The sequence below is a fragment of the Salvelinus namaycush genome, chromosome 1 (genome assembly GCF_016432855.1).
Source record: "Salvelinus namaycush isolate Seneca chromosome 1, SaNama_1.0, whole genome shotgun sequence".
Classification (NCBI taxonomy): Eukaryota; Metazoa; Chordata; class Actinopteri; order Salmoniformes; family Salmonidae; genus Salvelinus; species Salvelinus namaycush.
The window spans coordinates 20288094-20313210 of record NC_052307.1 but is presented as its reverse complement, the minus strand read 5'-3'; the positions used below and the strand labels follow the sequence as shown (position 1 = coordinate 20313210).

The 25117-nt window shown below is 42.7% G+C and overlaps 1 protein-coding gene across 1 annotated transcript in view; it reads left to right on the top strand.

Annotated features, from left to right (window-relative positions):
- Positions 1-22937, top strand: part of LOC120061665 (breakpoint cluster region protein-like) — a 37894-nt gene extending 14957 nt beyond the window's left edge. The window contains exons 3-24 of the mRNA XM_039011592.1: positions 589-767; positions 1603-1707; positions 1952-2137; positions 2882-2989; positions 3180-3237; positions 3488-3540; positions 5090-5230; positions 11831-11952; positions 12083-12248; positions 12433-12552; positions 12763-12838; positions 12937-13041; positions 13190-13264; positions 13805-13902; positions 13995-14126; positions 16357-16416; positions 16749-16858; positions 18535-18674; positions 19064-19198; positions 19343-19448; positions 19594-19756; positions 20978-22937. Of these exons, the coding sequence (XP_038867520.1) occupies positions 589-767; positions 1603-1707; positions 1952-2137; positions 2882-2989; positions 3180-3237; positions 3488-3540; positions 5090-5230; positions 11831-11952; positions 12083-12248; positions 12433-12552; positions 12763-12838; positions 12937-13041; positions 13190-13264; positions 13805-13902; positions 13995-14126; positions 16357-16416; positions 16749-16858; positions 18535-18674; positions 19064-19198; positions 19343-19448; positions 19594-19756; positions 20978-21067 (2528 nt within the window). The 3' untranslated portion in view covers positions 21068-22937. The remainder of the gene's footprint in view (positions 1-588; positions 768-1602; positions 1708-1951; positions 2138-2881; positions 2990-3179; positions 3238-3487; positions 3541-5089; positions 5231-11830; positions 11953-12082; positions 12249-12432; positions 12553-12762; positions 12839-12936; positions 13042-13189; positions 13265-13804; positions 13903-13994; positions 14127-16356; positions 16417-16748; positions 16859-18534; positions 18675-19063; positions 19199-19342; positions 19449-19593; positions 19757-20977) is intronic.
- Positions 22938-25117: the final 2180 nt, after the last annotated feature.

Below are 25117 nucleotides of genomic sequence, written 5' to 3'. Positions count from 1 at the left end.
CTGGCACAGTCTCTGAAGATCAGAGGGGATTTGAAGCACAGAGACACAGAATGTAATGGAATAGAGCACATTAGAGTTTGAATGACAGAGCTGTTTTCATCAGGTCAGTCTAGTTATTTTGAATGTACAGTAGCTTTTATATAATACCATTGATATATAGATATGAATAACTTTATTTTATTTCAGTCATTTTTTTAAGCCCTTGTGTTTGATGTAAGACCTATTTTGGTTCTTATTGAGTCTGCACCATATTCTTGTCTCAACAAAGGATTATTGTTTTTAACTTTTAAAAAAACTATTTCAAAGAGCAGATGAATATAGACAAATATGAATACAGATTTGTTTTTTTGAGGGAGGTAATGTTTCCAGTCAAACTGGTCATGACAATTGATCACACATTTCTATCTTCTTTCACTGCCTGTTCAGTGGCTTTAATGGTGTTTTTAGAGGAGAAGAGAGAATGTCTTGCATGTGAAGGGTGTGAAGTGTCAGAGAGAGAGAGAGAGATTCACACAGTGCCACTGTCTTGGAACCTACTTTACACTACCACACCTAATCCCCTCCATCTGTCTGTAATTATCCCAAAAGTCCCCTACAGTGTGACCCCTCCTTCCTATGGCTATGACCTGGAGCAGGCGGCGGAGCACCAGCAGCACCATGACCTCCTGCCTTTCAGCACCTCGCTCTCCTCCTCACCTCGCCTCCGCTCCAAGAGCTGCAGCAGCCAGCACACACACTCCTCTGGCTCCCTGGAGTCCACCCTGTCGGTAAGGTTAATGCCAGTCCTACTATCATATACCTCCATCTTCTACTCTTAAAGCCCATGTGTCTGATTTTTCCACCCAGTGCAGCTGTCTGTTAATGCCCCCATCCTCTATAAGTCTGCCTTGGGCTCTCTGAGTATATTTAATAGAGATGCTCTGCTCGTTCCAACCACACTTTCACTCACCCTATAAATCTCATCCACCTCTATTGTACTGTACCTAGCCAATCTCCGGTGTCCCCTAGGTCCTCCTCTGATGTGCTCAGCTCTCTGATCTTCAAAGGTTAAATCCAGGGGGAGGCCTCCTCTTGTGCCCCCTTAGTATTCAGGCTGTGGAATGTCAGAGCTATTCATTTCTGCTCTGTGCATGAGCTCCATATCGACCGAACACAGGCGGCTGGTGGCACCTTAATGGGGGAGTATGGGCTCATAGTAATGGCTGGAACGGAATAAATGGAATCGTGAGCGACAGACTGTCAGAAACCTAACTACTGATGCCTTTGACCCATCAGTAACTACAGGTCCCATCCTAGGCTAGGAAAACAATTGCTTCCCTCCACAATACAATGGATCTTTGACCCTGGCCTCTGCCCTTTACATCTCCAACAGGATTTAATCAAATGTATTGGGTTCCCTTGAGACGACAGTCTTTACTCGTAGCTGTTTAGAGGTCTCATTCAACATCCAGGGGGATTAGGGAAGATCTGCTCTGGTTACAATTAGAATCACCAAATAAGCCTGGTAGAAGTGAATACCCGGTCTGTCGCTCTCACTGTCTCTCTGTCTCTCTCTTTCTCTCTCTCTCTGCCATTCACTGTTAGTCTCATTCTCACACACAGACAGAGCTGGATCAGGAGAAAGAGTTGGAGATGCGGAAGTGGGTTTTGTCAGGGATCCTGGCCAGTGAGGAGACATATCTCAGCCACCTGGGGGCTATCTTACTGGTAAGAGACAGGACTTTGAGCTAATTGAATATGACACTAATTGAATATGCCACACCTCACTGTGATGAACAGTGATTTCAGAGCGTTGGGACAGTAAAATGTTGGATGGACAGACGGATGGATGTATGCACACACACACACACACACACACACACACACACACACACACACACACACACACACACACACACACACACACACACACACACACACAGTAATGCTTGTCTTGCATTGATTGTCCCAGCCCATGAAGCCTCTGAGGGCAGCAGCTACTACCTCCCAGCCGATGCTGACCATCCAGCAGATAGAGACCATCTTCTTCAAGGTGACGGAGCTCCATGAGATCCACAAGGACTTCTACGATGCCCTGCTACCCAGAGTTCAGGAGTGGTGCCACAACCAGTGTGTGGGCGATCTCTTCCAGAAACTGGTGAGCATTATTATTGTTGTGTAAAGACCTAGGAAATGCTGTTATGGTTCTTTTGTGTTAGTTCTTCCAGATGCATTTGTTCCTTTGTTCATAAGTACAAAAACGTGAAATAGACTCCCCCAGCCACAAACTGCATTCTTCTGTGAGTAAGCAGATATTTATCCAATAAGTCAGTCACTTTTAAAGACAATATTAGTAGACTTCCTTTAATCATTAATAATACTGAAGAGAGATTTAAAGAGTAGAAAGAGGGAGTTAGACTGGCTATAATGTGTGGTGGATGCTGGACCCCACATGTGAGCAGACTGCCTGGAGACATCTCCCACACAGATAAAAGCCTGGCTATAGCACATAACAGGCAGTAAAGGAGGACAGAACACCACTAAGAGGCTCCTGACTGCAAAGAGCTGCCTCAGTATGACAGTGGAGGAAAGGAAGATGCATGAAACAAAATCACATCATTTGTCCTTATTTTCATGACTGTGTGCCGCTTTTTTATGACTGCTGCCGCAGGTGTGTGTGTGCACACAGTCATAAAAAAAGGACAAATTATGACTGATAGGATGCATGTTTTCAATGCTGTTTTTGTTGAAGGCCATACCTCGTCTGATCGCTATTCCCAGCACCATTAGAAGGGAAAGCAACTAGTATGACTGGAGTAGAGAGCAGCCAAAACTGGGTACATGAATCCAACAGCAGGTTAACTACATCGTATCTACTCTCTATTGTCTCTCTCTATTATAGGCCAGCCAGCTAGGAGTGTACAGGGCCTTTGTGGATAACTATACGGTTGCTGTGGAGACGGCAGACAAGTGCTGCCAGGCCAACATACAGTTTGCTGAAATATGTCAGGTATGTATTGTATTTTATATGTCTACTTTTACAAGGGCAACGTTTCGGTTAGAATACCTCATCCCCAGGCTCAATTGCCAGAACCGGCTGGGTGGACAGAGATAAGAATAAATATTACTGTGATACTGTGCTGTGTTGAAATGGTGTACTCGTATCATTATGCCTTTCTCAATTCCTGTTGTGCCCTCAGAATCTTAAGGTCATAAGCACCAAGGAATGCAAAGACCAGGCAAAAAATTCACTGGAAAGTAAGTGCAATTTCATTATTTTGAACAATTCACAGTCAAAATTAACTAAACCTTACATTTATTTAAATATCTATAGTTCAAGACAATGAAGAGTTCAACCCTCCAGTTATTTGAATTCAGAAAGAGTGGTACATGCTTAGTTAAAGCATATTGAATATGACCCTCAACCTCAAAGTGTCCTATGTTGTTGGTTCTGCGTTGCCTTGTCCTGCCTTGGACTTTATATACTTTATGACCCTGTCCCCCTCAGCTCTGCTCTATAAACCCGTGGACAGAGTTACCCGCAGCACCCTGGTTCTGCATGTAAGTCAAATCAACACACTGAAGATTTTTCCCCTTCAGACCTGAATTTCTTTTATGAAAACAATGCTTCACATATCTTAGAAGAAGTTATCATAATTTATCTCAAATTAATTTATCTTTTTTCTTTCTCTCTTTCACACTTTCTCTTTCTCCTCTTTCTATCTCTTTCTTTCTGTTTTGCTCTCTCCTTTCTTTCTCTTTCGCTCGCTCTCCTTTCTTCATTTTTAAATTCTTTCTTTCTGTCTCCCTTTCTTTCTCTCTTTATTTCTTTCTTTCTGTCTCCCTATCTTTCACTCTCTCCTCTCTTTCTCTTCCTTTCTTACTATTTCTCTCCTTTCTTTCTCTCTCTTTCTCTTTCTCTCATTCTTTGTTTCTATTCTTTCTTACTCTTTCTTTCTTTCACACTCTCCTTTTTATTTCTCTCTTACTCGTTCACCCTCCTTTTTCTCTTTCTTTCTTACTCTCCTCTTTCTCTTTTTCTTTCTCTTTCACCCTCTCTCCTTTCTTTCTTTCCTTCACCGTCTCTCTCATCTTCTTTCTTTTTTTTCCTTTCTTATTATTTCTCTCCTTTCTTACGCTTTCCCTTTTTTCTCTATCTTCTATTTCTTTCTCTCGCTCTTTCTTTCCATCATTCTTTCTCTCCTTACTCTTTCTCTCTCTCTCTCTCTCTCCTTTCTCTTTCTTTGTTCTTTCTCTTTCTTTCATCCTGTTTCTTTCTTTCTCTCCTCTTTCTTTCTTTTCACTCTCGCTCTCCTCTCTTTCTTTCCATCATTCTTTCTCTCCTTACTCTTTCTCTCTCTCCTCTCTCTCTCCTTTCTCTTTCTTTGTTCGTTCTCTTTCTTTCATCCTGTTTCTTTCTTTCTCTCCTCTTTCTTTCTTTTCACCCTCTCACTCTCTCGCTCACCTCTCTTTCTTTCCTTGTCTCTATTTCTCTTTCTTTCACCCTCTCTCCTTTCTTTCTTTTTTCTTATCCTTTCTTGCTATTTCTCTCCTTTCTTTCTTTCTTTCTCTCTTTCTTTCTCTCTTTCTCTCTTTCTCTCTTTCTCTCTCTCTTTCTCTCTCATTCTTTGTTTCTCTCGCTCTCTTACTCTTTCTCTCTCATTCTTTGTTTCTTTCTTTCTTTCACCATCTCTTTCACCCTCCTTTCTTTTTTCTTTTCCTTTCTTACTTTCTCACGTTTTTCTTTCGCTCTCTGTCTCATTTCTCTTTCTTTCTCTCTTTCTTTCACTCGGTTTATCTTTCTTTCTTCATTCTTTCTTTCACTCTCTTCTCTCTTTCTTTCACTCTCCTCTTTCTTTCTCTCTTTCTTTATTTCACCCTCTTTCTCTCCTTTCTTTTTATTTCTTACTCTCTCTGCTCTTTCTCTCCTTTTTTTCTTACACTTTCACTCTTTCTATCTCTCTCTTACTTTCTTTTACCCTCTCTCTCTCTCTCTCTCTCTCTCTCCTCTCCTTTCTTTTTCTTTCACCTTTCCCCCTCTTTTTCTTTCTTTCTTTCACCCGCTCTTTCTTTCACCCTCTTTCTATCTTTTTTTCTCTTTCTCTCTCAGGACCTGTTGAAACACACCCCCTCCAGCCACCCAGACTATCCACTGCTGCAGGATGCCCTGAGAATCTCCCAGAACTTCCTGTCCAGCATCAACGAGGAGATCACCCCGCGCAGGCAGTCTATGACAGTGAAGAAGGGAGAGGTCAGTGTGGCAGGCTTTGACATGAGGTGGCATGCATTTTGGACAACTGACTGTCCAAACAGAAAGTTTAAAGTGACCAAATCGAATTTGTGTATGTTCAGACAGCAGTCATTTGCTGACAAGGCTCCACTAGTTGTCACAGTAACGACGGGTGTGTGTGTGTGCAGTGGGGTAGGCTGATTGGTGCTGGTGCTTGTGCTTTCTGTCACTCAGAAGTTATGTAGCAAGCTAAGGTGACAACAATGCCTGCCATGGACGTTTGCTTTGAATGTTCAAAATCATAGGGTAAGAACACTTTTAAAGCCTCAAAGGATAAGATGATCCAACTTTCAAACGATACCTTTTTGGCTAGCCATAGCAGTCAACTAGCTAGCTAGCACATTCACTAATTTATTTGTAACCAAATAACAAGCTAGTTAGCTACCACATGTTCTTGTCAAACTGTCAGCAGAGTAGCTAGCAAGAAACAATATATGCTGAATAAAAGTCTAAAAACCACTTGAGGGCAAATAAATCAGATTTTCCCGTTCAGACACAAGTCACATGGCCAGGAATCAGATTTGTAATTGACATGTGGCTTGAAATATCAGATTCCGTGTGCTTTTTTGCAGAAAAATATCAGATTCGAATCGGATATGCAAATGTATAGGATTTTAGTCACTTAAAACTGCCAATGTGAACACGGCTTTAGAGGCATACAGACACCCCAACCTGGCCATGTGGCTATCTGGACCTCCCTTATAATGCTTTCATACTTGTCTTCTTTTCAGACACTTTGATGTCACACTGCACCATTCCATAAGCAAAGTAGTGTCAGATTACACAGCCTGCGTCAAAATGAGAAATCACCAGTCTCTTGTCCATTCAGACAGTTAGTCGTTAGTTGGGTAGATTGCTTAATAAGATAGATTCCCCCAAGCAACACAGGTTCAGAGCTATACATTAGGAATCTGAGGGTTACTGTAAATTAGCCAATCAGTGCTTCTCAGTTCCTGTAAAAGCCAGGGAAATGGTGTGTCTGTAAACTCCAATAAACCTGCGTTGTGAGTCAGATTCCTGCTGAGTCATCTCTGCCTGTCTGGTTTATTAGTGGAGGAAGTGGAGCCTAGAGGAAGCTCATGACAAAATAATATGGTTCTGACCAGGAAAGCCCATCGCACTGCCTACATCCTTGTCCTGGCTCCCCCACTCCCATCCTCCTGTCCCACTCTGAAGTCTGCTTCCCAGAAATGACCTGTAGCACGTCTTATCAAGTATCTGTCCACCCTTTCCCGTGGTGGCACGTACTAGTTACTTACCCTCACTCTCTCACCCCTGCTGAATTTCATCTATTATTACTGGAAACCTGTCCAACTATGTCCATCAGACTTCTTACAATAAGTAAACGTGAGAATGGAACTCAGACAAATTACATTTCTGTATGGGTTGGCTCTATTGTAGTATTCCACAATTCATAGGCCTCTATTTGCTAAAGGCAAAATAAATGTAGTACTTGTAAGTGACTGGAGTTTGGTAGCTAACTGGATAAACTTACTGTGGTGATTGAAATCCAGGGTTCGATTTAGTTGGGCCTAGGGTTGCAAAGGGTTGGATACTTTCCGGTAAATTTCCTAAATTTTCCTTGGGAAGTTAAGAATTTGGGGAATTTTGCTTTAAATCATCAAATAAGTTAGCTTATAACAATGAACCTTTTTTTTGTGGGATACACATAAGGCAATTCTAGGTCTTGTGGCATATTTTGGTTAAACTATCCCCAATTAAATGAAATTGCAACTCTCTGCATGCACAGTGCACTCTTCCATCACATGTCCAGCTGATTCTCAAGATCTTGCACACTAGTGAGATGCTATTGAGCCCACACAACTACACTGTCTGAGCCAAGGACTACATGCTTTCTGGTAAGTTTTGATTACAATACTGGGTGGGGTGAATATATTTTATGACATAATAAAAAATCATGTAACTAGTAAATAGTCTACAGCAAAGTGTTTAAATTATTTCTAACTTGTTAACAATTTCTGCTAGTTAGTTGCTACTGTGTGGGTTTTAGCTTGCTTGAGCCTGCTAACTAAGGAGTGTTAATCCATACATGTTAAATAAAGTAAAAAATATCTTACAAAGGAGTTGTTTAATCTAACTGCTTAACTATTTATCTGTACATGGAATTGTATATATTTTTCTTCTTCTAATCTTTACAGGAAATGCCACAGGCACTATCTGATGTGTGGAGACATTTCACTGCAGCTGATGTAGAAGGAAAAGCTGGGTACATTTGCAAATACTGTGCCAAATCATATGTGAAGAATGAAACAAAGATGCAGAATCATCTGGCCAAGTGCATAAAGTTCCCTCAACGCTCACAACAAGCAACCTCTGACAAAAGTCCGTCTACTTCTATTCGAGGTGAAAATGATGAATCGGACACCTTATCGATAGCAACAGCTCATGGTCCTCCTGGAATCAGAATCATTTTACAGATGTACGTTGAAAACATTTTTGGGAGATGCGATGGATCATTCAATATTCCCTTTTGTTGTTCAGTGAAATCATCCCATGTGAAGAGTCAACCCATTTAATTAATGCTCAATTCATAATAAAATTTCTATTGGATGGATTTAATCATTTGAAATTATGTCTACTTATGATAGGTAAAAGGTTTATGTTTCTGTCTCTATATGGTAAATATTTCCAATGCAAAAAAACATCTACATTTAAATGGTATTCATATTAATTTGCATATATTTCCATTAATTCCCATATATTCCCAGGGAGAGTTTCCACCTCCTAGTTGGGCCCATCTTACCAATTTTGTCATCAGATAGTCATCCTCCATTTTGAGAAATGTCAAAGTAACTGATGACCAGGTCAATACAGTGACCATAAATCCATGAGGGCATCTCCCTGGTGGAGTTTTCCTTGTTTTTGCATAAATGTGGTTAGGATGGATTGGTAGAGTCCCACATGGGTGCTATTTTTTTAAATTTATAAGCAGCTTTCAGCTCGTAGGGTCAAAGGTCAGTATTAACAGTCCAAGCATTCACAGCCCCGCTCTGGCCACAGGAAGAGCAGATGTCACTGCATCAGTTACCAACCGCCCACTCGACTGGCCGGGCAGGCAGGATTATTAGGATCTATTCCTGTAAACACTGGCTCTTTTCTTTAACGAGTCCGACGCAAAGGATATACTGCTTTCTCGGGAACTGCCCAAATCCCCGTCATTTGCATGGAGAAAAGACGGAGAAAAAGGGGGCGGAGGTTGGGCTGCCTTCTGAGAATTCGTAGGCAAGTGATTAAACCCTCGCTGCCATCTGTTCTATTGGCCAATGGGGTGTGTGTCTATTTGTCAATAACAGCTGATGCTCGATGTCTAATATTAAAGAAGTCTCGAGGTATTGCTCACCTGCGCCTGAGGTAGAGTACCTTATGATAAACTGTAGACCACACTATCTACCAAGAGAGTTCTCATCTATATTATTCGTAGCCGTCTATTTACCACCACAAACCAATGCTGGCACTAAGACCTCACTCAACCAGCTGTATAAGGCCATAAGCAAACAAGAAAATGCTCATCCAGAAGCGGCACTCCTAGTAGCTGCGGACTTTAATGCAGGCAAACATAAATCCGTTTTACCTATTTTCTAACAGCATGTGCAACCAGAGGGAAAAAAACCCTAGACCACATTTACTCCACACACAGAGATGCATACAAAGCTCTCCCTCGCCCTCCATTTGGCAAATCCGACCATAATTCTATCCTCCTGATTCCTGCTTACAAGCAAAAACTAAAGCAGGAAGTACCAGTGACTCGCTCAATACGGAAGTGGTAAGATGACGCGGAGGCTACGCTACAGGACTGTTTTGCTAGCACAGACTGGAATATGCTCCGCGATTCATCCAATGGTGTGGGGTGTACCACATCAGTCATCAGCTTCATCAATAAGTGCATCGACGACGTGCGCGGACCAACTGGCAAGTGTCTTCACTGACATTTTCAACCTCTCCCTGACCGAGTCTGTAATACCTACATGTTTCAAGCAGACCACCCTCGTGGGTGGTTACCCTCGTGGGTGGTTACCCATTTTAGGCAGGTTACCTTCGCTTCCTTGGGCACAGGGACTATCCCTGTGCCCAAGGAAGCGAAGGTAACCTGCCTAAAATTATTACTGCCCCGTAGTACTCACGTCGGTAGCCATGAAGTGCTTTGAAAGGCTGGTCATGGCTCACATCAACAGCATCATCGCAGATAAGCTAGACTCACTCCAATCCGCCCCAACAGATCCACAGATGATGCAATCTCCATTGCACTCCACACTGCCCTTTCACACCTGGACAAAAGGAACACTGATGTGAGAATGATATTCATTGACTACAGCTCAGCTGGTAAGGGTAGGCAACAACACGTCTGCCACGCCGATCCTCAACACTGGGGCCCCTCAGGGCTGTGTGCTTAGTCCCCTCCTGTACTCCCTGTCCATCCACAACTGTGTGGCCAAACACGACTCCAACACCATCATTAAGTTTGCTGACAACACGAGTGGTAGGCCTGATCACTGACAACGATGAGACAGCCTATAGGGAGGAGGTCAAAGACCTGGCAGTGTGGTGCTAGGACAACAACCTCTCACTCAATGTGAGCTAGACAAAGGAGCTGATCATGGACTACAGGAAAAGGCGGGCTGAACAGGCCCCCATTAACATCGACGGGGCTGTAGTGGAGTGGGTCGAGAGTTTCAAGTTCCTTGGTGTCCACATCACCAACGAACTATCATAGTCCAAACACACCAAGACAGTTGTGAAGAGGGCACAACAACACCTTTTCCCCCCTCAGGAGACTGAAAAGATTTGGCATTTGGCATGGGTCCCCAGATCCTGAAGTTAAGTTCTACAGCTGCACCATCGAGAGCATCTTGACCGGTTGAATCACCGCCTGGTATGACAACTGCTCGGCATCTGACCGTAAGGCGCTAAAGAGGGTAGCCATAAGACTGCTGAACAATGAATCAAATGCCCACCCAGACTATTTGAACTGCACTGTTGGTTAAGGGCTTGTAAGTAAGCATTTCACGGTAAGGTTGTATTTGGCACATGTGACAAAAAGTTTGATTTGATTTTCTTTGATAACAAGACACTGATTTAACTTGATGTCTTTCATTTACACTTTTTACAACCAGGTCTCAAATCTGTTTGAGGACAGATGTTTATTTATGAGAAGAGACTATCTTTATCCCAGCAGCTTCTAGAAGTTAGTTAAAATATTGTTACTAATCAGCAGAGGTGAGACCTATTTCATTATTATTCGAGTGACAAGCAAGTCACAAGTCTCAAGTCGAGTCCAAAGTAGAACGGGTTGAGTTTCGAGTCAAGTCCAAGTTGTGAATTCTAAGAGCAAGTCGAGTCACAAGTTTTTTTCAAGTCAAGAAAAAAAAAATCTATACGTGCAATGACTTGCTGAAATACAAATCTGTGTCTATTTATTGAGACTACCAGAGGGCTTTTTTCATTATTTTTTGATTATGTAATTGATTTTAACAACAAATTCCAAATGCAAGTAAATTATCAATTATCAGACCAATTTCTATGCTAGAAATTGTTGCTTGATGCAAAACAAACTCACTGTGCTAGCTCACTCGACCTGTTGATTGAAAGTTTGCTGGTCCAATCAGATGGCCAAGTGTGCGTTTTAACTAGCCAATCTGTTATTTTGTTTTTTTTGCAAGTGTGATGCTGGCATGCAGCTGTCTCTGGCTGCTTGGACATTAGAGACTCTGTGCCACAAAATGAGTGACAAAACGTTACAAAACCTGGCCAGATAATTTCAAGTCAAAGTTGAGTCTTGAGGCTCCAAGTCCAAGTAAAGTTATTTTATTTTTTGTTGAGTGTCAAGTCATCAAATGTCATGTGACTCGAGTCCTCACCTCTGCTATTCAGTGCAAGTATTCCTTTTGGAGATGCTCCTCCTGTCTAGAACCAGTCAGGCCACATACATCAGATACTTCTTCCACTTGAGGGCCATAATAACATGTTCTGACCATGTGTCATCTGACCATGTGTCATTGGGTCGGCAGGGTAGCCTAGTGGTTAGAGCGTTGGACTAGTAACTGAAAGGCATGGGTCCCCAGAGGGGAATCCCCGAGCTGACAAGGTACAGATCTGTCGTTCTGCCCCTGAACAGGGGCAGGCCGTCATTGTAAATAAGAATTTGTTCTTAACTGACTTGCCTAGTTAAATAAAGGTAAAAAAAAAAAGAATGTAGGGATACAAAATTCCAGCAACTTTCAATAAATTCCCTGGTTTTCCCGAAGTACCGGAATTTTGCAACCCTAGTCATCAGAGTACATTTATTGTTTATGAAACCCACTCGACAACTACTGATTCTGTGTTCTGGGTATAATCTGTGTTATGTCAACTGTGAATTGATTGAATGAGGGGGTTGAGGGTCAGCTGCCTGAGGTACAGCTCTCATTAGCTGAATGTGATGGGGTCAGAAAGCAACTTGACATGGAAATTACTGGAAAACGTTTCTGTATGGAAGCAAATTCTAGCAAATATGAATAGATAAAATATCCAATGAACGTGTGATTCCCTGTTTTGCCCCTGTAGAACCGTCAGCTGTTGAGGGACTGCTTCATGGTGGAGCTGGTGGAGGGATCCAGAAAGCTTCGCCATGTCTTCCTCTTCACAGACTTACTTCTCTGTGCCAAGTTGAAGAAACAGACTGCAGGGTGAGTGTAGATTTACTGATGGACCAGATGGTTGGTTTAATATCCTGGCTGTGGTGTTCCTTACCTGTGTGTGTGTGTGTGTGTGTGTTGTTTAAATGGTTCCTGTGTGTGTGTGTTTGTCTCTCTCCAGGAAAGGCCAGCAGTATGACTGTAAGTGGTACATCCCACTGTCAGACCTCACCTTCCAGACCATTGAGGACTCGGAGGCCACACCCATACCCCAGGTCCAGGACGAGGAGATTGACACCATGAAGATCAGAATCTCACAGATCAAGAATGAGCTCCAGAGAGAGAAGGTGACAACAGACGTCAGAAAGAGGGGAAATCCCTATAGTGTTATAACGGATCATTTTATTATAATAATGTTGAAACACTTGACCAGATCATGGCTTCATAAGAGCCATTAATGACTGAGACAGTGCTATACATTGAGACGGCAGCAGCTGTCTGAGTGCTCTTCTTCTATATGCGTCTGTGCAGAGAACCACTAAAGGAGGGAAGACAATAGAGCGTTTGAGGAAGAAGCTGTCGGAGCAGGAGTCTCTGCTGCTGCTCATGTCCCCCAGCATGGCCTTCAGAGTGGCCAACAGGAACGGCAAGGTGAGCCAGCCACTGACTGATTCCTCTCTCTCTCTGCACCTATGGTCCTGCAAGGTCATATCTAACAACTACACAGCTCATTGTTTGTACTTTGAAATATTTTGGTTCAGGGTCTGCTGCCCCCTACAGGTGTAGAAATGTGGTACAGCATTGCTAAGATGTCTGTTGTATTGTACAGCAGAGGGCTACATGTTCCTTTGTGTGTTTCAGGGCTTCACATTCCTCATCTCGTCAGATTATGAACGTGCAGAGTGGAAGGACATCATCCGCGAGCAACAGAAGAAGTGTGAGTGTTCTCTGCAACATAAGCTATGCTTGTGACAATCCCATAATTGAGCTGATGGTGGCTGTCAGTCTCTCTCTGAACTCCATTCCCTCCTGCAGGTTTCAAAAGCTTCTCTCTGACCTCTCTGGAGCTGCAGATGCTCACCAACTCATGTGTGAAGCTTCAGACGGTCCATACTATACCAATGTCCATGAATAAAGAAGGTAGGCCATAGACACAACTGATACAGTATTGGTAAGGTTGGAAGGCTGGTTAGTAATGTCACACTTATTAATAATAAGAGAGGGAGATGTTTATTAGTATTGTTTTTGATTGAACAACTCTCATGACTTTTCCCTCTCCTCTCTTTAGAAGATGAATCGTCTGGATTCTACGGTTTTCTGAATGTCATTGTTCACTCTGCCACAGGCCTCCAACAGAGCTTGAGTAAGTGGCTCAGTTGTGTATTTCTCCATATTTTTGGTGTCCTACCCTGATCACCTTGAATGGAGTATAGCCAAGGCTGTCCTTCCCTTCCGCTGTCAGTCTCCTCCAGTCCGGCTGTCACCTGGCAGTCAGCAGACATTCCCATGTGGAGCAGCTGCTGGGGAACAGTCAGAACTCTGAGGATTAACAAGGAACACTGTGGTCCGGCCACAGCTGGTCTGGATGGAAAACTCCTGTCGTCTCACTCTTTGTCCCAAATACAGTCACGCGTACAGCTCACATGCATACAGTGTCTCTTATTTTATAACAAATCTGACCTGTTAATCCAGATGTAAACATGCTCTGGACAGGAAATATTTTCCTCAATACTTATCAGATTCAGATGGCATGGCAAGTTGTATTGTGAGGATTGTCATAAAGTATGGTTTAACAGTGTAGGGCAAAGTTCATGTATACTCCTCCATCCAGGTCTTACTGTGACTCAGTGTGTATCCCTATTAACCACGCTAACTCCCATTAACTGTTTCTTCTTCCACACAGATCTCTACTGCACTCTGGAGGTGGACTCCTTTGGCTACTTTGTGAACAAAGCCAAGACACGAGTGTACAGAGACTCCACACAACCCAAGTGGAACGAGGTGAGGATGCCACGTGTCAGTTAGTGTCCTGTCTATTCAGCCTTATCTGCTGGATTGATCCTTATGTGTTTTTTTTTGCTGTTTCCCTGCAGGAGTTTGAGATTGAGCTGGAAGGCTCTCAGACTCTGAGGTTGCTGTGTTATGAGAAGTGCTACAACAAAGCCAAGCAAAACAAGGAGGATGGAGAGAACACAGACAGGATCATGGCCAAAGGACAGATACAGGTACGGAGTGAGAGTATGAAGCACATTTTGTGTTGCCTGTCACGCTGGTCTACAGTGTTAACAGTGACATAGCTGAATGAACTAATAGGCCACAGTGGTGAAAATGACTTATCTAGTATGCCAGCCCCAATAGCTGCCCTGTCTGTGGATAATCCCACCATGTGTGGTTCTGTGGTGTGGTAAGGAAAAGGGCTGTGGGGGATGCTCCTGGGTCACCTCAGCCTGACTGGTGATGGGGTGTTGTGACAGAGGGGGAATTACAGTTGGGAAGGGAAACAGGCTGACCAAATGTTGCCCCTGGCACATATCCATCCAGTGGAAGTGAGACAGAGCGGGACCTCTCTCAGAAGAACCCTGAAAACATCCAATAGAGAACATTGTATGTTTGTCGTTTGAATAGACAATGTGCTGTTTCTATTGTCTTTTTGGACAATCCACAGCCAATGTGGTCCCACACTTCAATTCAGTTGTGTGTGTGACCCTCTGGCCTGGGTCTGATCTGTTTGTGGAGGTAAGTGCTGATTGGAGAGGCAGTCTGAACATTGTGTGTGCATGTGTGCCCAAATGTTTGGAGATTAAAAAGAGACAGATCAAATGTGGGAGGGTTTGGTTGAAAGGAGAAAGGGTCAGACAAAGGCGCTCAGTTAGGAGGAGCCAGTAGACCCAAAAAATATCTACCAACTGGTGACTGATGAGGATCCTGTAGGAGGCTTGGGGTTGTAGTGCTCATAACAACCTCTGAGCAGCCGCCAGCGTGTGTCCATAATCACAGGAGGAGGGGATTCTCAGGAGTTAATCCACAGATCCATCTGGGAACTGGAACAACAGGGAGGCAGCGTGGTCGAGAGGCTGCCTTTGTTCAACTTATTTTTTATCTGGTGTGGAAGGATTGATAGCATGACAGGGTTAAGAAGTTGACAGGACACACACACTTGTGGGGGACTCTACTGGACCACTAAAACACTATGCGGGCCTCGGGATTCTTTGAGACAATACAATAACCATATCAGATCAGAGGGATCCATGCTGTTTGTTGGGGATTGTTTAGGAGAGAGTGGCTGATTTGGAAGATTCTTTTCTGGACTGCTGTCTTGTTTTGTTTGTCCCATTGTTTGGTACAGTACATTAGTGGTGACAGTAGAGAGTGAGCGACTGAGTCTCAACTAAAAGAATGGGTGAGACCTGTACTGAAGAGCTGATTCTGGATAAGACCAGCAGTCAGTTCACTAGCAGCTGTTCTCTGGAGGATGAGGGGGACACAGGTCCCAGGAAGCCCCCAGGCACAGGGGCACGGCTGTGGGGCAAGGTCCGCAGCACTCTGCTCAGACAGAAGGTAAAGACATGTCACACATAAGAGAGAGAATGGTCTTTCTTTATTGTTGTTATGGATGGTATTTGATTAGGAACATTAATAGAGGGTAGGGTTGATATTTGAATATGTACATACATCCTTAGTTGGTACATCTTTTAAGTATCCTTGAATGTGTTATATTCTCATACTTAATACTCTATTCTCTTTTGATAAGTCCACTGCCTTATGTAAGAGAGATGTCCACAGAACAAAAAGATTAAGATTATCGGAGTTATATTGAGTATCTGTTGGTTCCTTGGCTGAAAGGACATCTGTCATGGTAGGTCATCTGAATACCATGAGATGTTATCACAACACTTGTGCCTGACCACTAGAAATAACTGTTGGCAGCTTGGTATTAGTCAGATGATTAAAATAGCACAGTAACTTGAGTTGACAGTACTCAACCATATGGAGTTTATGTAAGGATGAGGGAAAGTGATGGGTAACTGATATGTAAGACCCAGGCTTACTGATTGGAAAGAAATACAAAATAACCATCTTCATCATTGAATCAATCTTTTTGTCCAGTTTTAGCTTTTCTTCTGGGAAATTATAATTTCCTTCTAATATGGACAGTTTCATTAAAAGTTGTTTTATTTTTTATATTCTGTTTTAGTCTCTGATAAATTGGAAAGGATCAAGAGGCTAACTGTGCGAAACATTCTTACAAAGCAGGATTTTGAGTGGTTTAAATATCTCATTGGTTCTTAATAATAAAATGGATGTCATTAATACAGTACTATAACATGTCTGTACTGAGATAAAGACTGCATCAATCCCACACCATCATGGTGTCCATACAGCGTCTGTCTGAACAGTTTGTCTTTACTGGGTCAGATGATTGCTCTGACTGACAGATATCTCCATATTTTCTAGCTGGATCCCCAGACCCTACAAAGCAAAGACTGGCAAAGAACAGTCATCACCATGAACGGAGTACGTATTACCAGCATAGAAAATGTTAAATCTTCACTGTTTTTCACAAATCTTTCCGAAACCACACCATCTTACTTTTTTTTGTTTTGCAAAGGGACAGTTTTTGGCGCCAATTTATACTCCAGTGGCCAGTGTAACCATTGTTGAATAAGTTATCTAGGCCTGTATAACATGGTAATTACAATGGTTTTTCCAATGATGATTACTGTGGTATAAAGACTTTTCAATATTAAGTGTGCCCCCTGTATTTACATTTACTGTGTTGATGATGTTACATGCAATAGTCTTCATTTCTCTGACTGCTGGCTAATTCTTAACTTCTCTTGGTACAGATTGAGGTGAAGCTGTCAATGAAGTTCACCAGCAGAGAGTTCAGTCTAAAGAGAATGCCCTCACGGAAACAGTCAGGCGTGTTTGGGGTGAAAATAAGTGTTGTAACCAAGTGAGTGAATAATGTGTCTTTGTTAGCCTCTGTATAATCTCAGCACCCAGAACCAAATCAGCTCATGTTAAGCCTGTCATGAGAGCCTCAGTGAAATGCATACCACATTTCTGTGACCAACACAGATCAGACCTAATATTGCCAAATGAATGGGATACCTCCTCCAACATCCTCCTCTTACATCAATGTAAGGCCAGGAATAACTCTCAAAGACATGCCTTGTTTGGGTTTTTCTATTTTCATAGGGAGCCCAAGGCTCTCATGATAATGTGTAAAGTAATTCTAAACTCCAGCCCCTTATAGGCAGGTTTTATTTGAGAAAACAATTTTATAGTGCTGAAGATGCAATACTGCAGGGTGGATGTCTTTTTCAGTGTTCGCTTTACTCTACTAGTAGAAAGAAGGCAGCTGCCATTTCTCCATACTGAGAACAGGTTTTACATACTGGGGAACAGATTTTACATACTGGGAACAGGTTTTACATACTGGGAACAGGTTTTACATACTGGGGAACAGGTTTTACATACTGGGGAACATGTTTTACATACTGGGAACAGGTTTTACATACTGGGAACAGGTTTTACATACTGGGAACAGGTTTTACATACTGGGAACAGGTTTTACATACTGGGGAACAGGTTTTACATACTGGGGAACCGGTATTACATACTGGGGAACCGGTATTACATACTGGGGAACAGGTTTTACATACTGGGGAACAGGTTTTACATACTGGGGAACAGGTTTTACATACTGGGGAACCGGTATTACATACTGGGGAACCGGTATTACATACTGGGGAACAGGTTTTACATACTGGGGAACAGGTTTTACATACTGGGGAACAGGTTTTACATACTGGGGAACAGGTTTTACATACTGGGAACAGGAACAGGTTTTACATACTGGGAACAGGAACAGGTTTTACATACTGGGAACCGGTATTACATACTGGGGAACCGGTATTACATACTGGGAACAGGTTTTACATACTGGGAACAGGTTTTACATACTGGGAACAGGTTTTACATACTGGGAACAGGTATTACATACTGGGGAACAGGTTTTACATACTGGGGAACCGGTATTACATACTGGGGAACCGGTTTTACATACTGGGGAACCGGTTTTACATACTGGGGAACCGGTATTACATACTGGGAACAGGTTTTACATACTGGGGAACCGGTACTACATACTGGGGAACCGGTATTACATACTGGGGAACCGGTATTACATACTGGGGAACCGGTATTACATACTGGGGAACCGGTATTACATACTGGGGAACCGGTATTACATACTGGGGAACCGGTATTACATACTGGGGAACCGGTTTTACATACTGGGGAACCGGTATTACATACTGGGGAACAGGTTTTACATACTGGGGAACCGGTTTTACATACTGGGGAACCGGTTTTACATATTTAAACAGAAAAATAATCTCAAAATAGTTTATGCACTACCACAATACATAAACACCAGCTGTGTAGTCAGAAATGAGACACCCAGTTATGCAGTCACAGGTAACAGTAGTGTAAAGCACTGGACTTCTCGTTTCCTGCATTGATCCTGTTTTAATCCTGGTGTGTGTGTGTGTGTGTGTGTGTGTGTGTGTGTGTGTGTGTGTGTGTGTGTGTGTGTGTGTGTGTGTGTGTGTGTGTCCTTGACAGACGGGAGCGGTCCAAGGTGCCCCTTATCGTGAAGCAGTGTGTAGAGGAGATAGAGCGCCGGGGCATGGAGGAGGTGGGAATCTACCGGGTCTCAGGGGTGGCTACAGACATCCAGGCCCTGAAGGGTGCATTTGATGCCAGTGAGTACACAGACCTTGGATCTCCCCCATAGCAAATAATACGCAGGTTGACGTTTATTGTCATGAGTCTTGTACTGGAGGCAGAACTGAGCGATTTTCCCTTAGATAGGCCAACTGCAAAATCAAAATTGGCTATATTGTAAAAATTCATGACAATAAACATTTGGTTTTTGTCCTCAACATAACTTTAATCAGATTTTATGACTTTGTGGCTGTGACAGCTAGTGAGCACTCTGCAGAGCTGCCTCCATTACGTGACGAACGACGCTAACCTGCAAATAATACAGCAGGAGGTATACAATGTCATTAATAGATTACTATTATTTATACCGTCCTGCAGCTTACTGTTCCCCCATGATTATCATTAATTTCCTTCCTGTGATTGACAGACAATAAGGATGTGTCGGTGATGATGAGTGAGATGGATGTGAATGCAATTGCTGGTACGCTGAAGCTGTATTTCCGTGAGCTGCCGGAACCTCTTTTCACAGATGACCTGTACCCCAACTTCGCTGGAGGCATCGGTCAGTCTCTCCTTGTAACCTCAAAGCCTACCATTGCTTTTCATATTGTCATAGTGAATACAGCATAAGCGTGAAATTGAACAAACCATTAAACATAGATCAGGTAGTACAGTTACCATAAAAACTAATTGTATCCTCTTTCAGCCCTGTCAGACAGTGTGGCTAAGGAGAGTTGTATGCTGAACCTGCTGCTATCACTCCCAGAACCCAACCTGATCACCTTCCTCTTCCTGCTGGACCACCTGAAGAGGTATAGTCCCCCAAAGTGGCATCATGTTCTATTCTGTCACATGAATACAGTCAGATAGCTGTCATTCAAATCCTCTTGTTAATCTCTCCTTCCTTTTTCTCTGCATCCCACAAGCTGAGACTTCATATCATCTGTGTTCTTACAGGATTACTGATAATGAGAGCGTTAACAAGATGTCTTTCCACAACCTGGCCACGGTCTTTGGCCCCACCCTGCTCCGCCCCTCTGAGAAAGACAGCAAGATCCCAAGCAATGCCACACAGCCCATCACTATGAATGACAGCTGGTCACTGGAGGTTATGTCACAGGTACTATAGTGTCTATTGAAAGTAAGCTTCGATGTTGATTTTTGTTGCTGAGGTAGATTGAGGTACACCACATATTCAAAAACATGTGGACACCCCTTCAAATTAGTAGGTTCTGCTATTTCAACCACACCCGTTGCTGACAGGTGTATAAAGTCGGGCACACAGCCATGCAATCTCCACAGACAAACATTGGCAGTAGAATGGCCTTACCGAAGAGCACAGTGACTTTCAACTTGGCACCGTCATAGGATGCCACCTTTCCATCAAGTCAGTTCGTAAAATTTCTACCCTGCTAGAGCTGTCCAGGTTAACTGTAAGTGCTGTTATTTTGAAGTGGAAACGTCTAGGACCAACAACGGTTCAGCCATGAAGTGGTAGGCCGCACAAGCTCACAGAACGGGACCGCCAAGTGCTGAAGCGTGTAGAAATCGTCTGTCCTCGGTTGCAACACTCACTACTGAGTTCCAAACTGCCTCTCGAAGCAACCTCTGCACAAGAACTGTTCGTCGGGAGCTTCATGAAATGGGTTTCCATGGCCTAGCAGCCGGACACAAGCCTAAGATCACCATGTGCAATGCCAAAGCGCAATGTAAAGCTCGTCGCCATTGGACTCTGGAGCAGTGGAAACGCGTTTTCTGTAGTGATGAATCACGCTTCACTATCTGGCAGTCCGACGAACGAATGTGGGTTTGGCGGATGCCAGGAGAACGCTACCTGCCCGAATGTATAGTGCCAACTGTAAAGTTTGGTGGAGGAGGAATAATGGTCTGGGGCTGTTTTTCATGGTTCAGGCTAGGCCCCTTAGTTCTAGTGAAGGGAAACCTTAATGCTACAGCATACAATGACGTTATAGATAATTCTGCGCTTCCAACTTTTGTTTTAGTATGATAATGTCCCCGTGCACAAAGCAAGGTCCATACAGAAATGGTTTGTCGCCCAACATCAGTGCCTTACCTCACTAATTCTCTTGTGGCTGAATGGAAGCAAGTCCCCGCAGCAATGTTCCAACTTCTAGTGGAAATCCTTCCCAGAAGAGTGGAGGCTGTTATAGCAGCAAAGGGGGACCAACTCCACATTAATGGCCATGATTTTGTAATGAGATCGACGAGCAGGTGTTCGACGAGCAGGTGTTCACATACTTCTGGTCATGTGGTGTATTTGTAGAGCCCATAAATCTGTGCTATGATTCTAATTATAGCTGTCCTTTTTCCCCTTCTGTAGGTACAGGTCCTACTGTATTTCCTTCAGCTTGAGAGCATCCCAACACCGGACAGCAAACGTCAAAGCATCCTCTTCTCCACTGAAGTATAGCGGGAGCATGGACATTTCCATCTGAGGAAGAATTTGACAAAATGTAGCCTTCCATGGTAAATTGTTGGCTGTGACCAAGAATGGCTGCGGCAGGAGCTAATTATCAACTTTGATCAAAGTGTTACCTGAACGTAACATTTTTAGTTGGTCCAAACTTAGCTCCAACTTGAGAAAGCTTAGGCATAAATTCAGTCAATTTAAAATTATGTTTTTGCTTAACTTGTCTCATGTTTATTCAAGTAGAAGTAATTATTTTGGGCTAACTAAATAATTATTTTGGGCCAACTAAAAATGTTAAGTTCAGGTAACACTGATTGAAAAGTTGAGTAAACTAAAAAAGGCTCTGGAACCAGTTACTTAGTAATAATTAGTTGAATCCAAAAAATTGTTTTTACGGTGTGCTGAGCAGCAATGGCTGGATTACAGCGCAGCTCCTCTATATGGCCACTAGATGGAGTCAACAATACATTCCAAACTAGAACAAATACTTCATTACCGTGACCAAAGCCATTCCAATATGATCAATGATCCTAATGTCATCCTTATCTTGTTGTTGACATCAAAATTGTCTTACATCAAACACAAAGAAATCCATTGAATGTGGTCAGATCAAAGCACAGGCCATTCCTTTATTTGATTTTAAAAGGTAATACTAGTTTAACCAGATGATGGAAGTGAGGCAAATTGTCAACTCCATGATGCAGCTGTTGCAAAAGAGAAAAACATTCTCTACTACAGTATATTGCACACTGATATTCTGATTAATTTAGATATTTATACTTTCATTGTCATTACCACATATTAGGTGTGCTGAGCACTTACAGATAGTGTGTCAAAATGTATTTATGTTACTTATATCTGACAATCAAGTCATTTTAGAGGTACTGGTTATCCACTAATGAGCACAATTCTCAAAACCGAAAGATACAGTAGTTAAAATCCTTCGTTAATTCGGTAGGCCTGTTTCATTGTGGAATCATGTGCCATTTCCCCCCCCCTGTTGAATCACATTGTAGGAAAAATGTATTCACCAGATGTTTATGCAAATGCTGTCTTTATTTTGTAAGGAATGTGAGATTGATCACACTTTTAAGTAGGTATATTTAACATGCAGGCATGTTGACTTAAATATGTTTTAAATATTTTTCTCTTCAACTGCTGTCTATGTGATAGTTTTGGTTAAGAGATTTCTGGCAGGTTATAAAAGTGGACCACAACCGTTTATCAGAGTTTTGTTATCTTATAAAGGTCCTACATTGGCCTTAAGCATTTCCTCTTTAGGATAATTTATATTTTGATCTGATTCAATTAGAGATCATTAATCTGAAAACGCCATCCCTTCACAGGAGGAATTTAGTTTTTATTTCAGAAGGGTTAAAACCACAGACTGTTCAGTGTTGTCACTTGGAACTGAGACAGAAATAGCACTGAGCTAAGCTTTGTCTCTCTTACATTTTAGTGGTAGCCTACCCTGGTATTGATCCACTAATATCCAAATCTCCTGGGTATGAAAACAAATATGGGCATTGTGAAGGGCACCATTGTCTTCTGTTGTGTTATTTTGTTTCTAGTAAAATGTATAAAGGGGTTTACTGTTCTCTGCCTGGTGAGCTGTAACTTCGAAAGATCTTGGAAAATGTATCTGTGCTGGCAAAGTGAAAATCATTCCAAATGTTTACAGATATCTGAATTGAGATGTTACGCAAGTTAAGATGACATTATAGCACATATGAAACTGTTAGGCTAACTGACTGTTTGTATGTAGCCTATCAGCAATCACTTAATTGACATCTTTTTCCTTCCAGACACTGTTGTAGTCATTATCCCAATAACTTATGTACATGTACAATAAAGAGTTGATTTCCATGTGCTTTGTATTTTTTTCTTGATTTTCTGTCGTCTGAGAACACAATTGAACTAAATTTTTTTGTTCACGTGTTGTATGTAGGCCTACTACACCGTATGTTGATGTTTGTTCTCTTTTCCTCACAATGTATTGGCTACAAATATTCTTCAAAACAGCTGCATGAGCTACAGAGAATAAATACATGTTCTTCAGCAATCTGGTCTGGAAGAGCTGCAAAAGCTGGACCCCTACAAATCAGTCGGGCTAGGCAATCTGGACCCTCTCTTTCTAAATTGATCTGCCGAAATTGTTGCAGCCCCTATTACTAGCCTGTTCAACCTCTCTTTCGTATCGTCTGAGATTCCCATAGATTGGAAAGCTGCTGCGGTCATCCCCCTCTTCAAAGGGGGAGACACTCTAGACCCAAACTGCTACAGACATATCTATTCTACCCTGCCTTTCTGAGGTCTTTGAAAGCCAAGTTAACAAACAGATTACCGACCATTTCGAATCTCACCGTACCTTCTCCGCTATGCAATCTGGCTTCAGAGCTGGTCATGGGTGCACCTCAGCGATGCTCAAGGTTCTAAACGATATAACCGCCATCGATAAGAGACTACTGTGCAGCCGTATTCACTGACCTGGCTAAGGCTTTCGACTCTGTCAATCACAACATTCTTATTGGCATACTCAACAGCCTTGGTATCTCAAATGATTGCCTCGCTTGATTCACGAACTACTTCTCCGATAGAGTTCAGTATGTCAAATCGGAGGGCCTGTTGTCCGGACCTCTGGCAGTCTCTATGGAGGTGCCACAGGGTTCAATTCTCGGGCTGACTCTCTTCTCTGTATACATCAATGATGTCGCTCTCGCTGCTGGTGATTCTTTGATCCACCTCTACGCAGACGACACCATTCTGTATACCTCTGGCCCTTCGTTGGACACTGTGTTAACAATTCCAGATGAGCTTCAATGCCATACAACTCTCCTTTTGTGGCCTCCAACTGCTCTTAAATGCAAGTAAAACTAAATGCATGCTCTTCAACCGATCGCTGCCCGCACCTGCCCGCCCGTCCAGCATCACTACTCTGGACGGTTCTGATTTAGAATACGTGGACAACTACAAATACCTAGGTGTCTGGCTAGACTGTAAACTCTCCTTCCAGACTCACATTAAACAGCTCCAAAACAAAATTAAATCTAGAATCGGCTTCCTATTTCGCAACAAAGCATCCTTCACTCATGCTGCCAAACATACCCTCGTAAAACTGACCATCCTACCGATCCTCGACTTCGGCGATGTCATTTACAAAATAGCCTCCAACACTCCACTCAACAAATTGGATGCAGTCTATCACAGTGCCATCTGTTTTGTCATTGGCTGGCCCTCGCTTCATACTCGTCGCCAAACCCACTGGCTCCAGGTCATCTACAAGTCTCTGCTAGGTAAAGCCCCGCCTTATCTCAGCTCACTGCTCACCATAGCAGCACGCGCTCCAGCAGGTATATCTCACTGGTCACCCCCAAAGCCAATTCTTCCTTTGGCCGCCTCTCCTTCCAGTTCTCTGCTACCAATGACTGGAACGAACTGCAAAAATCTCTGAACCTGGAGACTCTTACCTCCCTCACTAGCTTGAAACACCAGCTGTCAGAGCAGCTCACAGATCACTGCACCTGTACATAGCTCATCTGTAAATAGCCCATTCAATCTACCTCATCCCCATACTGTATTTATTTATTTATCTTGCTCCTTTGCACCCCAGTATCTCAACTTGCACATTCATCCTCTGCACATCCTACCATTCCAGTGTTTAATTGCTATATTGTAATTACTTTGCCACCATGGCCTATTTATTGCCTTACCTTTCTTATCCTACCTCATTTGCACATGCTGTATATAGATTTTCCTACTGTATTATTGATTGTATGTTTGTTTATTCCATGTGTAACTCTGTGTTTTTGTATGTGTTGAACTGCTTTGCTTTATCTTGGCCAGGTCGCAGTTGCAAATGAGAACGTGTTCTCAACTAGCCTACCTGGTTAAATAAAGGTTAAATAAAATAAATAAATACATCTCATTCATATATACTGTATAACCTGCCCTCAACTAGAGTTGGGCTCTAGATGGAGATAGTTTGGTTGCCAACAGCCATATAAAATCCACAGAAGAAGAAGATGGAGATAGAAGAGCTAGAATGCGCAT